Source organism: Paroedura picta, chromosome 3 (assembly GCF_049243985.1).
Source record: "Paroedura picta isolate Pp20150507F chromosome 3, Ppicta_v3.0, whole genome shotgun sequence".
In the NCBI taxonomy this organism is placed as follows: domain Eukaryota; kingdom Metazoa; phylum Chordata; class Lepidosauria; order Squamata; family Gekkonidae; genus Paroedura; species Paroedura picta.
The window spans coordinates 172,296,025-172,310,715 of record NC_135371.1 but is presented as its reverse complement, the minus strand read 5'-3'; the positions used below and the strand labels follow the sequence as shown (position 1 = coordinate 172,310,715).

General features: G+C 50.5%; 1 protein-coding gene across 1 annotated transcript; it reads right to left on the bottom strand.

Annotated features, from left to right (window-relative positions):
- Nucleotides 1–944: 944 nt before the first annotated feature.
- Nucleotides 945–14,618, bottom strand: IDH3G (isocitrate dehydrogenase (NAD(+)) 3 non-catalytic subunit gamma). The gene is made up of 14 exons (XM_077329648.1): nucleotides 14,287–14,618; nucleotides 13,450–13,491; nucleotides 12,098–12,109; nucleotides 10,813–10,910; nucleotides 10,288–10,400; nucleotides 9,158–9,218; nucleotides 7,356–7,488; nucleotides 6,187–6,320; nucleotides 4,716–4,818; nucleotides 4,056–4,202; nucleotides 3,198–3,292; nucleotides 3,018–3,078; nucleotides 2,266–2,361; nucleotides 945–1,105 (listed from the first exon to the last, which is right to left on the bottom strand). The coding sequence occupies exons 1-14, from the start codon at nucleotides 14,353–14,355 to the stop codon at nucleotides 1,094–1,096; spliced, it is 1,176 nt and encodes a 391-aa protein (XP_077185763.1). The 5' UTR covers nucleotides 14,356–14,618; the 3' UTR covers nucleotides 945–1,093.
- Nucleotides 14,619–14,691: the final 73 nt, after the last annotated feature.

Below are 14,691 nucleotides of genomic sequence, written 5' to 3'. Positions count from 1 at the left end.
GGGTTGATTCATGTGCATTCACACACTTTATTTCCACTGCACAGTCTGGTGAGGCCCACAGGCCATGGGGCATTCAATTCCTTGCAGAAAGAGCAAGTGTCCCATTGCCCTTTGGTTTGCTTACTATTCTGTATTCTTCACTGCGTCCCCCACCCTTCTGGTTCCTGTAATTGCATTCGCGAGTCTGGCAGAAGTACAGTGAACGTTAAGAATTCAGCAAACTGAGAACAGCTTTTCCTTCTGAAAGGGGGGGGGGAAATTGAGGTCTCCGATGCAAAGCTAGTTCTGAGCCAACTCGAAGAGACAGGGCCAGTCAATTAAGCAAGATCCCAGAATGCATAAAGTAAGAAGCTTGCTGGAGAGTCCAGCATCCCATTTCACCCAGTGGCCAACCAGTTCCTCTAGAGGCCACATACAGGGCATGGAGACTGATGAGGCCTTCCTAAAAACGTAAAAAGAGCCCTGCTGGATCAGACCAGTGGCCCATCTGGTCCAGTCTACTGTCTCACCCAGGGGTCAACCTGTTCCTTTGGAGGGCCAACAACAGGGCAGAGGGGCTGAGGCCTTCATAGGAACATCAGAAGAGCCCTGCTGGGTCAGACCAGGGGTCAATCTAGTCCAGCAACAAGGCAGAGAGGCCGAGGCCTTCCCCTGAAATTGCCTCCAGGCTCTGGGATTCAGACAACTAGCGCCTGTGAATGTGGAGGTTCCCCCTCCACCAACATGGCTAGCAGCCATTGGCAGACATCTTCTCCATGAGTCTACCTAATCCCCTTTTCAAGCTGTATATTCCTGTGGCTGCCACTTCATCCTCTGGCAGCAAACCCCACATCTTAGTACCTCTCCGTGTCCAGAACTATTAACTTTGGCCTGGCCTTTTCCCTTTGCCTACTTCCAGTCACCCACTATATTTATCAGACGATCAGAGAGAGAAGAAACGCAAGAAATGTCACATTTCCGTTTATTTCCTTAGGAGGGGTTACATACAGAAGACGGAGCGAAGAGCTTGGTTGGCCCCATCCAGCAGAGGTGCTCCCACGTGTAAGGGACGTGTTTAATGTCAGTTGTGGTGCATCATCTTTCCCCCTGGGTCTCAGGAAGGTATCTGCAATTTAAAAGGTCAACGTGGGTAAGGCCAAAAGTTTGCAGCTTAAAATAAGGTCACATTCCCAATCCTCTGTGTTATTGTTGTAAGAAGAAGAGTTGGTTCTAATATGCCGCTTTTCTCTCACAGAAGGAGTCTCAGGGCGGCAGCTTACATTACACCAAGCTGGCTTTGTTGGCTTGCATTGTTGATTTGCAAAGAGAAAGGGTTGGTTCTTATATGCCGCTTTTGTCTACCCAAAGTAGTCACAAAGCGGCTTCCAATCCCCTTCCCTTTCCTCTCCCTACAGCAGACACCCTGTGAGGTGGGTGAGGCTGAGAGAGCCCTGAGATTACTGAAGAAGAAGAAGAGTTGGTTCTTCTATGCCGCTTTTCTCTACCTGAAGGAATCTCAAAGGGGCTTACATTCATCTTCCCTTTCCTCTCCCCACAACAGACACCCTGTGGGGTGGGTGAGGCTGAGAGAGCGCTGACATCCCTGCTCGGTCAGAACAGCTTTATCAGTGCTGTGGTGAGCCCAAGGTCACCCAGCTGGCTGCATGTGGGGGAGCAGGGAGTCAAACCCGGATTAGAAGTCCGCACTCCTGACCACTATGCCAAGCTGGCAGTAGGAGCCACGGCCAAAGTCTGTGATTGCATTTCCCTGGTGAGCCAAGAACAAGGCAAAGAGCCCGAGACCTTCATGGACATCAGAAGAGCCCTGCTGGGTCAGACCAGGGGTCCCTCTACTCCAGCCTCCTTTCTCACACAGGGGCCAACCAGTTCCCCCAGAGGGCCAACAACAGAACACAGAGGCCGGGGCCTTCCTTAGATGTGACTACCTGACTCTGGGTTTCAGAGGTTTTGTGGAGCTTCTCCTCAACCACCACATCTAGCAGCCATGGATAGAGTCCTCCTCCACAAATCTATCTACCCCCTTTTCTAAGGTGCTCATTCCACCCGCCATCACTATATTCTCTAGCAACAAATCTGAACTTTTAATCGCTCTCTGTGTCAAACTGTATTCCCTTTTGTCTGTCCCAAATCTACTGCCCATCAGCTTCATTGGATGGCCAGTATTAGAGGAGAGGGGGGGGGGAGAATTCATGCCCGAATGCCTTTTCTTCCTCCCCTTTTGCTGCACCCTGCCCGACCCCCAGCCCCGCTTCCCTGCCTCCTCACCTGTGCCAAGTTGATAGCAGTACCACGGATCTGCTTGAGGATGGACTGAACCGCCTCCGAGGTCGTCCCCTGCCCTCCAATATCTGGCGTGTGGGTCTGGGGGTGGGGGGGGGAGAGAGAGTTCCATGAAACCGGGTTCTTACCCACGCACCCACACAAAGTCTTCTCTGGCAGCGCTCTTGGGCTGTATCTGTAGCTGCCTTTGGCAACTTTCTTACCGCTGAGAAACCCCTGAAATATTCTTCAGGCTTCGAGAAACCCCAGAAGTGGTGCAATTGTGCAGAATATGCTTGGGAAGCAAAGCTGTGGACACGCCCACCCGGGGCCCCTCCCCTTCCCACCCCCTCCAGACCCAGCATTGGCCATTTGGGGAGGGGGGGTTTGATATGACCACAAACGGTCGTATCAGCCAATAAATAACAGAATGTTAAAAAATATATAAAAAAATAATTCCCACCCATTCAGGAAACCCTCACAGGGCTGTCTAGAAACCTCCGGTTTTCGGGGAAACCCTACCTGAGAAAGCTTAATTTACAGGGACCTCCCCCCTCCCCCCCCCCACCCTTCTAGACCCTGTGAAACCTTTCGAAATTCTGAGACCATGCGGTGAGCTCAGCCACAAGCACGGCCTAGCTCCTGCAATTGGGCTAGCCGGATCCAGCCAGGCGAGGACCCTTAAGGACACCCCTCCAAGCTCCCCGCCTTCAACCCGCAGCATCAGCCGGCAGGGGAGAGGGGCAGACGGCACTCGCCTTCGAATCGTCCAAGGAGGCCAGGACGGCCTTGCGGATCACGGATGCGTAGCTGTGCAGCCTGCAAAGGGTGATAGACGGAGGAGGTCAGGGACGGCAGCCCAAATGCAGCTTCTGCCCCGGTGGTGAGTCCCCCCCGGGGCCAGGGTGGGGGCTGGGTCCCCTGGCTCAGGCACCTACTTGAGATGGTCCAGCATCATGCAGCTGGCGAGCAGCATAGCCGTGGGGTTGGCGATGTTCTTGCTGGCGATGCTCTTGCCTGTATTGCGGGTGGCCTGGAGGGAGGGAGGGGGGTGAAAGGAGAGACCAAAGCGGATTTACCCGTGACCGTTTGGCTGGCACAATCGGGAGCCGTCCAGGAAGGGAGGAGAAAGGCACGGGGTAGAATCATAGAACCATAGAGTTGGAAGGGGCCAGACAGGCCATCTAGTCCAACCCCCTGCTCTACGCAGGATCAGCCCAAAGCATAGAATCATAGAACCATAGAGTTGGAAGGGGCCAGACAGGCCATCTGGTCCAACCCCCTGCTCTACGCACGATCAGCCCAAAGCATAGAATCATAGAACCATAGATTTGGAAGGGGCCAGACAGGCCATCTAGTCCAACCCCCTGCTCAACGCAGGATCAGCCCAAAGCATAGAATCATAGAACCATAGAGTTGGAAGGGGCCACACAAGCCATCTAGTCCAACCCCCCTGCTCAACGCAGGATCAGCCCAAAGCATCCTAAAGCATCCTAGAGACCTCCTCCTGGTCCTGCTGCCCTGACCTTCCCCCCTTCAGCCCTTCTGCCGCTTTTAAGGAAGTGTTCAAGAGGGCCCAACGCAGCTGGAGATTGCAGACAGCGGTGGCAGGGGCTAAACTGGGAATTAAGGAAAAAATCCCACACGTGGCTGCGTACGAGGACCACCCGCCTTCCCAGCTCGCTTGCCAGAAGTGCACGCGGAATCCCTGGGTGCCAGGCTCCAGGACCGGGTCTGGATACCAGCAGCCGCCAGGCTGTGCAGCCGTCAAAGGGCGACAGACGGCATCTCCTCACCGTTTCGAAAACTGCGTAGTCCCGACCGTAGTTGGCCCCCGGCACCAAACCCGGACCCCCGACCAGTCCAGCGCAGACGTTGTTCACGATGTTGCCGTAGAGGTTGGGCATTACCATGACATCAAACTGCTGCGGACGGGAGACCAGCTGCGGATTCGAAAGAGAAGGCAAGTGGAAACAGCCCGCTGACGGCAGCTACCGTCTTTCCCAGCAGGCCCGCCAAGGAGCCGTGAACTCCCTGCCCATCTGCGAGTCTGGGTTAAGAGCAGCAGCTTCTAATTTGGCAAGCCGGGTAGGATTCCCCGCTCCTCCACAAGCAGCCAGCTGGGTGATCTTGGGCTTGTCACAGCACTGTTCCCACAGAGCTGTTCCCACAGATCAGTTCTCTCAGAGAGCTCTCAGCCCCACCTGCTTCACAGGGTGTCTGTTGTGGGGAGAGGAAGGGAAGGCAATCGGAAGCCGCTTTGAGACTCCTTCGGAGTGTGCGAAGCAGGGTCTAAATGCCAACCCTTCTTCTTCAAGTCAGAGAACACAATGAATCCTGGGCAGATCTGCTGCTTGCATTCAAAAACTGAAGCGGGGTGGTACAACTGAGAAAAATCCAACATTTCCCCAAGAGAAGGCGTCAGGAGTCCTGCAACGGAGGAAACGTCCTAATACCTGCATGGTGGTGTTGTCCACGATCATGCTCTGGAAGGTGATGTCCGGGTAGTTGGCAGACACTTCTTTGCAGCACTGGAGGAACAGGCCGTCGCCCAACTTCCTGGAAGGGATAAGAAGAGGGGGACAGCCTGAGCTACGGCCAAGAGGCCCCCCGGCTACAACGGGCCAGCGGCCTGGAGACCGCCTTGAGTCGGGCTGATGCATCTCTCCCACACCATGAGGATAGGGATGCCAGCCTCCAGGGAGGACCTGGAGATCCCCAGAATTCCATCTCCTCTCCAGACTATGCAGATCAGTTCCCCTGGAGGAAAGGGCTGCTTGGGAGGGGGGACTCTGTGGCCTTGGACTCCACTGAGGGTCAGGGATGCCAGCCTCCAGGTGGGGCCTGGGGATCCCCTGGAATTCCAGCTCCTCTCCAGACTGCAGAGATCAGTTCCCCTGTAGGAAAGGGCTGCCTGGGAGGGAGGACTCCGTAACATTATTTTCCAATGAGGTCCCTCCCATCAAACCCCACCCACTTCCAGATGTACCCCAAAGTCTCCAGGTATTTTCCAACCCAGAGCTGGCAACCCAACACAAGTGCTGAAAGAACCCCCACCCCCACCCCACCAAGGCACAAGAGACCTGCCCTCCATGTGCATGAGAATTGTCCCATCTCCCAAGGTGAACTATTTGTGACTCATTCCCCACCGGCCTAGAAATCATGCTTCCCCTCCCTCAAATTTAGATTCAGGTGGGCAACCACATTGGTCTGAAGCAGCTGAACAAATGGGGACACTTTAAAACAGAGTTTGATTCTAGGTGTAAGCTTTTGTGAGCAAACAGACTTCTTCAAATACACTGAAACCAAAGGGGGAAAAAAAGAATCTACCTGAAAGACTAACCAGATTTGGGGCAAGGGAAGAGCTTTCGTAAATCACTTCTTGTTTCTTCAGATACAGAATGACAATAGTAGGTGTGACTGGATTAGGCAGAGAGAGGGTAGGCATGGAGAAATCAGCCTTGGTAATGAGACAGAAAACCTAGGTCTTGATTCAGTCCAGGAGGATGCCTTGTCTAGAGCTGCAATATCAGTTGCAGTCCAGCAGACTTTCTTTCTAATCTTCCTCTGAAATCCCTTGGTCAGGGCACTGCTGCTCTATTGAAACAGAAATCACCAAATCAAGAGGGTGAGAGGATGTTGCAATACCCTCAACCCTAGTTGACTTTCTGTCTCAATGTATCTGACAAAGTGAGCATGCATAGGGAAGTTTATACCCAGAATCAAACTCTGCTGGTCTTAAAAGAGCCCCTGGACTGAAACTTTTTCCTGCCGCTTCAGACCAACACAGCTCCCCACCTGACTCTATCTGAAGAAACAGGCATGCACATGAAAGCTTATGCCCAGAATCAAACTTTGTCGGTCTTCGAGGTGCCTTTGGACTCAGACTTTGTGCCCCCCCCTGAAGTATTGTGTCCCGGGGCTTACATTATGTTGGCCTTGTGGACGGCTGTCACCTTCTTGCGCCCGGCTTCCTTCGCCAGCTGGAAGGCGTATTCGGCAATGCGCAATGACTTGGTCTTTGTGATGATCTTCAAGCTCTCCACCACACCGGAGACGCTCTGTGTAAACATAGTGGGGGTTTTGGGAGGGATTTGTTTGAGAACATCAATATTCACACATACACACATATACAGGCCAAGAAAATATTGGGGGGGGGGAACCATGTGGCTCAATAAATCTTACAGTTACCAGAAGAATCCCTAGGTTCCTACTAGAGGTAAACACTAAGAACAAAGCGAAATCCTTGTCTTCAGAATCTTTAATATCATCAGACTACATCCCCATGTGATGACTAGTTTTGTTGTGAAACTTCTTCAGCTTTGATCTATACCTCTAGATCTATACCTCTGCTCTGTTTTCAAGAGACTTTGTACTCTTGGTTTCCTTTGGGTTGCAAACTGTTACAAAGCTGAAGAAGTTTCACAACGAAACTAGACGCCACCTGGGGATCTAATCTGAGGATATTAAAGATTCTGAAGACAAGAACGTCTCTTCATGCTTGTGATCAAGAAGAATATCGGGAGCCGGGAGGCAATGCTTCCTAGCAACTGAGGACCCCACAAGGACGCCATTGACTTTAAGGGGCGCCAAAGCCGAATTGGTCCGGATTGGTCCCCTGGTGCACAAGCCTAATCAGGACAGCTTTTCCCTTCTGGTGTATCTCACCCCCAAGATCTCATAGGAGGCTGCTCCTCATTTTAACTGAGCAGGAGCTAAAGAACGGGCAGCGGAGGAGGCCAGGATCGTCCCCTTGCCAGCCGAGATCTGGGCCTTTTATACTCCTGCCCTCACCCTCCCCTCAGATATCTATGGCTCTTACAAAGTCCTTTCCTTTGGCTGCCCACTTTCCCTTGACAGTGTCCTGGATTCTGCATGGAAGCAAAGAGCCGAGGCGTGTAAGGAGAACATTCTGCCAGGGCTTCTATGGCTCTTTGTTTCGGGGAACAAGGGGTTAAAGAGGCCTTTGCAAGCCTCTGAGCTCGGGTGCCTCTGCAGGGGCCCTACAAGTGGCCTGCGGAAGGCCCTTCGTTGAAAGCCCCCTTCAGGAGAGGGAGAGAACGAAGGGGCCACGGCGGCCGCCTCTACTACAATACCTCGTGCTCCAGGCTGCTGTACTCCCCCTCCGTGTTCTCCCGGACCATGAGGATGTCGATGTCCTGATGGCGGGTCGCCACGCCCGGGAGACTCTTGCAGTGGATCACGTTCGCAAAGAGATCCAGACTCGTGCTGAGAGACCAGAAAGAGAAAGCAAAGCGTCACAAGGTGCGGATTGTGCTTTCGAACGACTTCAGAAGGCACCGAATCCTCACGGGCATCTTAGCTCCAAACCGTTCTGTCCTCCCTCCCCCCACACACGGTCTTTCCCGGCAGTTCAGATGGACATTGCTAGACGTCACTGAAGCCCACTTCCCTTGTTGCTCTAAAGGCCTCGGCCCTTTCTCCACAATGGGGACGGTATATGATTGATTGGCTGGCTCCTGCCTTCTTCTTCTGTGTCCACTTCTCTGAAGGGGCATGCCACCCTGGACTCCCTCAGTGGTCTCCCACCCTGGAACCAGCCAGGACCTGTCCTGCTTAAGGTCCGAGATATACAGTGTGAAAGTCAGACAACAAAGAAAAGCTGAAATGCAACGGTGAATAGGCAAAGGAGCTGTATCTTAAACAATGCATTTTTAAAAAGGAATACGACACATTCAATAGTTTTCATTAAATATATATTTAGCGGGGATGTTACAGCACTTCTCAAGCATTACAAGGCATATTTTGATGTGGACAGATCCACATCCTCCCTCTCAGTATTTCTGATACATAACAATATAATGCTTAAACGGTAGACAAAGAAGGACATTCAGAACATGGAAGCGCAAAGACGAGCTTCCGGATATAGGCCGTTTTCGTCTCGTCTTCTTCAGTCTGTTGTCAATTTTCTTCTTAAGACAAAGCATTTCAAGCAGGCTTGTCAACTTAATGGGATGCAAGCCTTACACTTTATAACAAAAATAACCCTTCTTCTGCGTGGCTAATGAATCGACCAGACCTCCTTCAGCTGCATTGGTTGCTGGCTGAATTGTGAATTAAATTCAAGGTTTTAGGTTTAACCCCTAAGGCCTTGCAGTCTGGGCCTTGCATATCTAAGGGACCATTTCTCCTACTATATCCCCAGACAAACTGTAAGATCTAGAAGTGAGAATATGCTGGTGGTCTGTGGCCCTAAAGAAATGTAACTGGCCCAGTCTCCAGCCTAGTGGAATATGCTGCTGGGCAGAGACGTGGGCCCTGATGGAACTATCAAACTTCCACAGAGCATGCAAAATGATGCTCTTCCACCAGCCACATGGCTAAGGCTAAGATGCACAGACAATCTGCATGCTCCCCATCCCCGAACTCCCCACACCGCCCAGATGTACAGAGATGGAGCATTGGGAGCATTTTGAATATTGTTACTGTTTTTATATTCTGATTTTAACACTGTTGCAGAAATATGCGTTGTACACTGCCCTGAGCCTGGATGAATGAATGAATGAATGAATGAATGAATGAATGAATGAATGAATGAATGAATGAATGAATGAATGAATGAATGAATGAATGAATGAATGAATGAAAGGAGAAGAAAACTGACAACAAACTGAAGAATATTTAGCAGGGGAAAACGCATTGTTAAAGATAAGCTATAGCTCCCTTGCCTACTCACGGTGATTTGCTTTTCTTTAGCGTCTGAGACAGGACATGATCATGCTAGCCTTTTGGCCATCTGAGTCTGGGTGCTTGTAGCCCCTTCGTGGGCCACCAGGTGTGGTGAGGGAAGTTTCTCGGTAGGACACAGTCCTGTACAGGAGTCTGCTTGTGTCGTCAGACTCTAGCTGGCATTTGGTCCAAACCTCTCCCATCTTACCGCAGAATGTTATTTCGGGACTTGTGAGTAGGCGGGAGGTTGTGGTTTGTCTCCAGGTTTCCTAGCAAGCCAAGAAGAGAGACCAGTTAGGGAAAGGGGGTGTCCAGTGCTCTCCTTGGAGAAGCATACAATTTTTTTATTTCATAGAATCATTTGGAAGGGGCCATACAGGCCATCTAGTCCCACCCCCTGCTCGACGCAGGATCAGCCCTAAGCATCTTAAAGCGTCCAAGAAAAGTGTGTATTGGGCTGAAACAGGGCATTCAACAAGGGGTCCTACACGAAGCCCACTTCCCCTTTTCCTTATGGCGGTTGGCAGCTGAGTAGGACGCAATACCGAGTTTGACAAATCCATGAGCCAACTGCGGCTTTTTCACCCCTGGTTCTTCCACCCATGCCACGGGCTTCTAGTCCCTGAGGAGCGTGCGTGGCTCCTTTGGACAGCCTCTGATGCAGGCAGCTCCTTTGAGGGGGCGGGCCCTTCTCATCAGCATCACGCAGAGGACAGCAGCTCTAACGCAGAGCTCCTTCCGAACAACAACCCCTGTGTCATGACCCCCTAGTTCCTCACCCGCTATGTTCGGCTTCTTTGAGGTGATTTTATTTCTTTATGCTCCCAGATCTCCCGCTGTGTTGTGGCACCTCTCAGCAGAGCCCCTCCCATCTCCTCCATACATTTCAAAGGCCCATCCTGTGTCTACTCTCTTATCTCCTCGCCCCAAGGCTGGCCTTGTCAGCACGGCAGTCTAAACACCGGATGGCTGACTGAGCTGTTTTGGCACCTTCAAGATAACACTATTGCCCTTTTCCTGTGTGAATCCAGGTTCCCACCAAAAGCCAATTCTATGCCCCCCTTTCCAGGTATATATTCTATGCAAGCCCTTCCCCCAGTGTCTCTGTCAAGATTCTTGTCCAAGAGCTCATGCGATGCGCGGATCCTTGTCCTTAAAGCTTCAACCTGAAGCCTGAGAGGGATGTCTGTTGAGCTAAATCAGCTGGATCTCAACCGCTTGACACCCTGCTAGATGCCCCACAGAAGAAGCACATACGCAAGATATGCTTCCTTTAGTGAACAGACCCCATCTGCAGAGCCACTTCTACTGCAGATGAGGCAAAAGGATTGCAGTTACCTTTGAGGGCCACCCGGTTTCGCCGGATGGCCATGATGGCGTCCTGCAGATCCCTGTCCGAGGCCTCTGAGCTCACCAGAACCTCCTCGAAGTCCACCGGCACACAGGCATGCCTGGGAGGGAGGGAGGTGGGGGAAAGAGAAATTAGTCTGGGTCCAGCCCTTTGGGTGCCAATTCCCCCAGAGGGGGGCCATGGGATTTCCTGCCCGCAGGTCCCATTGCCCCCTACTACGCAAAGCTCTTAGTGTAACTTACCAGAAGTGAAAAAGGTAGCTCTAGGAATTCCCACAAACTCTATGGTTTTACTATAGAGTTTCTGGCGATTTCTAGAGCTACTCACTTACATTACAAATTTCCAATAAGTAGAAAAGGCAAAAAAATGTTTAAAACAACTTTCTCCCACAATGCCACACACACCCAACCTTTCACTAATTGCCTGACAACCCTACCCCTTTGTGACCAGAAAGGGACCTAGGGGGTTAAGCAAAGATGGGGGGAGGAGAGAAAGAGGGAGAGAATTTGTACCTGAATATCTCCTTGACATTCAGCATGAGTTCAGGCCCAATCCCATCTCCGGGAATCATTGTCACTGTGTGGCGCCCCCCATATTTGGCAGGAGGCGGCTGTAAGGAGAGGAAGCGGGGGGACGCTTTTATTATCATGGATGCTTTAGGCAAGGGGTAGTCAACCTGTGGTCCTCCAGATGTCCATGGACTATAATTCCCACGAACCCCTGCCAGCATTTGCTGGCAGGGGCTCGTGGGAACTGTAGTCCATGGACATCTGAAGGATCATAAGTTGACTACCCCTGCTTTAGGCTGATCCTGTATTGAGCAGGAGATTGGACTAGATGGCCTGGATGGCCCGTCAAACTCTAGGATTCTATTCTATAAAAAGCAGAAGCCAAAGACTTGTGCCTCTACCTGCCCCCCCCCCAGGACATGCACAAAACAATTCTGTCATTATTCAGCAGAATACATATGAACATACCAAGCTGCCTTATGCTGAATCTGACCTTGGTCTATCAAGGTCAGGATTGTCTACTCAGACTGGCAGTGGCTCTCTAAGGTCACAAGCGGAGGTCTTCCTATCACCCACTAACTGGTCTTTTCAACTGGAGATGCTGGGGATTGAACCTGGGACCTTCCACATGCCAAGCAGAGGCTCTGCCACTGAGCCAGGGTCTCAGGTCAAGGTCTTTCCCATCTCCTCCTGCCTGGTCCTCCTAACTGGAGATGCCAGGGATTGAACCTGGGACCTTCCACATGCCAAGCAGAGGCTCTGCCCCTGAGACACAACCCCTCCAATCCAACACTGCTGCACAGGACAGACACTAGATCTGGACTACAACTGCATACATGCAAAAAAAGAAGAGCTGGGTTTCTGTACCCAACTTTTTACTGCCCAAAAGTCTCAAAGTGGCTTCCAATCGCCTTCCCTTCCTTTCACCACAACAGACACCCTGTGAGTTAGGTGGCCCTGAGAGAGCTCTGAGACAACTGGGACTGGCCCAAGGTCACCCAGTTGGTTGCATGTGGAAGAGTGGGGGATCAAACCCAATTCCCCAGATTAGAGGCCACCACTCTTAACCATGACACCTGCCCCATTACCAAAGTTCTGGTTTGGCTTTTTAAAAACCCTCATGCATTTCCCATCCTCTCCCCTGGGACAAATGCACAGAACTGGCCCCGGCTATCCAAATTGGGCCTCCTGCCACCCTTTAAATACTCAAGAACTGGAGGAGACAGTTTTGCTGCCCAGTGGCTCAAGCTCCCAGGTTAGTGCTGGACAACGAAGGAAAGATACTTACGATAGTCTGCTGCTGCCCGACACAGGAGCAAAATATTGGGGGGGGGGGGGGGAGAAGAAAAGAGAAGTCTTGTCAGGCAGTGCAACATAGTAGAAACCAATTTAACCAAAAAGGGGCAACTGAGACAGCATTTTAAACACTGTAGCATCTTAATATTTTATGTCTTTTTGTCTGCACAGCAGGATATTATTGCACATGCGGTTTCCAGCATCAACTAGATTGTGGGGACTCTTTTTATTGGCGAGGGGGGTGATGTTTCTAACCCTTAGGATTGCCGAAGTAGAGTTTGATGAATTTGTAGAAGGAACCAAGATCACAGAAGGGCTTTCAATCAATGTGTCAGAGGTACAACTAAAAACTAATGCAACTGAAGCGTTTATGCTATAATAAATGTTCCATAGTAATAATTAATGTAATTACTCTTTTGCTGCTTTTCCTTGCTTGTGTGTTCCTGTTACTTGGAGGGGGGATGTCTGTTCCACACATTTATACCTTCTAGATGGCGAACTAATATTACATCACTTTATATATCCAGTATAAAAACCTGCAGTTCATATCTGCAGGGAGATATGCTAGGGGTAGTTCATGTAATATCGAATCGACCACTAGAGGGAGCAAAACATTGAAATTTATTAGTTATTCACTCACTCACTCATTCATTTATTTATTTAGTATTATATACTGCCATTCATAGCAGCTCACGGCAGTGAACAACAGGAGTTCATTAACATCACTAATAACCATAAAATACAAACATTAATAAAACATATCACAAAAATTAAAACTACAAATATCACAGTACAACCGTAGGATTTCTTTCACATGTAAAATTGTCAGAAGTATTTTTCCTTTTGGGGGGGTTATGATGTTACAGAATCACTGTCCCCAACCAAAAGCTTGGTGGAAGAGCAATGTCTTGCAGGCCCTGTGGAACTGTGTCACCTCTGTCAGGGCCCAGATCTCCTCCGGGAGATCATTCCACCAAGTGAGGGCCAGGATTGAGAACGTCCTGGCCCTGGTTGAGGCCAGAAAAAGAAAAGGAGTACAGGGTAAATATAAGGAAAAAACCTGTGTAAGGTCAATGAAAATGTTTTGCTACGTCTTCTTACTGTATTTCTTTATTATCAGTACCAATATACCATTATTACATATTGGTTTAGCAAATTTTTGCTTCTTCAGCCAAGTATGACATGATTTAAGTTCATCTAAGTAGAATGCACCCTCTAGTGTGCATTAATGATTCTGGCAGAGGATCATGGGAATTGTAGTCCATGGATATCTGCAGAGCCACAGTTTGGTCACCCCTGCGCCTCTTTCTGAGACAAAAAAGACTAGACAGAATTTATACCAACCGATGTCACGTTCCTGCAATTGACATCTGTTAGAGTTTGTACCTTTGAGGAAAAGAGAAAATACAGGGTAAGAGATTTGGGATATTCAGAATTCATCCAGAAACTATCTTGCTGGGGTTTTAGTGGGTCATTAGGTTCTTGCTTGGTTCTGGGGAATTCTAGGTTTGAGACAAACTGCTGGCTACTTCTTTTTGCAAGAATATAAGGCCAGATACCATACTGAATGCATTTTTAGAACTGTATAGAGACCACCTTGCCCACAAATCTCATGTCTATTTGTCAGAACACCACAATGCAGCCGAATACAAAGACATGAAGCAGAAGAACTTTTCCCTGGCATGAAACAGTAAAACCCACTTAAAGACTAACATTTATTACAAAGCGATACAGTCTTAAGGGTAAGATTCATTACATTTCTGCGCCTGGCTGCAACTGCAAGAACCAAGGGAAATGAGGGGGGCTCTTTGCAACAACTCTGGCCCTAAAAGCTTTGCAGAGCCGGAAAATCGATTTTAAACATCTATAATTGATGGGGATCTATTACACCCACGCCCCCTTCGCATCTCGTGCCACTCATTTCAACTGTCGCCCAATCAGGAAGGGCGCTGGGGGGAAAACCCGCCTCCTAAGCGCAGAACAGCCTATTATGAACCTTTCCCGAAACGCCCACTTATCGACCAGCCAATAAGAAATCCCCGATCGCTTTCTGCCCCGCCTAGCTCCCGCTCCTCAACCAATCAGATACTTCGCCACCGCTAACCCATCCCCCTCCCCACTGACAGGCCTCCTTTTCCCGCTTCAGGTGTCCCGGCAAGGTCGGCGCCTCAGAGTCCTCACCAAGCGCGGGGCCAGCAGCGGCTTCCAGAGCGACCTGGCGGAGGCCGTCAAAGTCACCGAAACGGCCATCCTCGAAGGCTGCGCGTGGCGGTGAAGAAACCGTGGCTGATGCACCGCGAGACTTGCGCCCGCCTCTCGCGAGAATTGGCCGGGAGTCACGCATGCGCAGCGACGTCACCCCCGCATCCGCCGTTTTAGCCATTAACAATCATTTTCATTTCATTGGGCCTTCATTAAGCCTCGCACACCCACCGCGGCACAGTACGGCCCGGGAAGGCAATATCACGCCAGGGAACGCATTCCCATCCTCGGCCCGGAAGTCAAAGGTCATAGGTCCGTCGCTATCTCCCTCCGTCTCCCCACTTCCGGTTTCCGCTTTTCCCCGTGTTCCGGCCGGATTCGATG

What these genes read in the sequence shown, in the direction of transcription:
- IDH3G (XM_077329648.1), bottom strand. Translation starts at nt 14,355, where the DNA reads ATGGCCGTTTCGGTGACTTTGACGGCCTCCGCCAGGTCGCTCTGGAAG. An exon ending in TCCCGAAATAACATTCTGCG is followed by an intron (nt 7,489 to 9,157) that starts GTAAGATGGGAG and finishes CTGGTCTCTCAG; the next exon opens with CACGAGTCTGGATCTCTTTG. An exon ending in ACTACGCAGTTTTCGAAACG is followed by an intron (nt 3,293 to 4,055) that starts GTGAGGAGATGC and finishes CCCTCCCTCCAG; the next exon opens with GCCACCCGCAATACAGGCAA.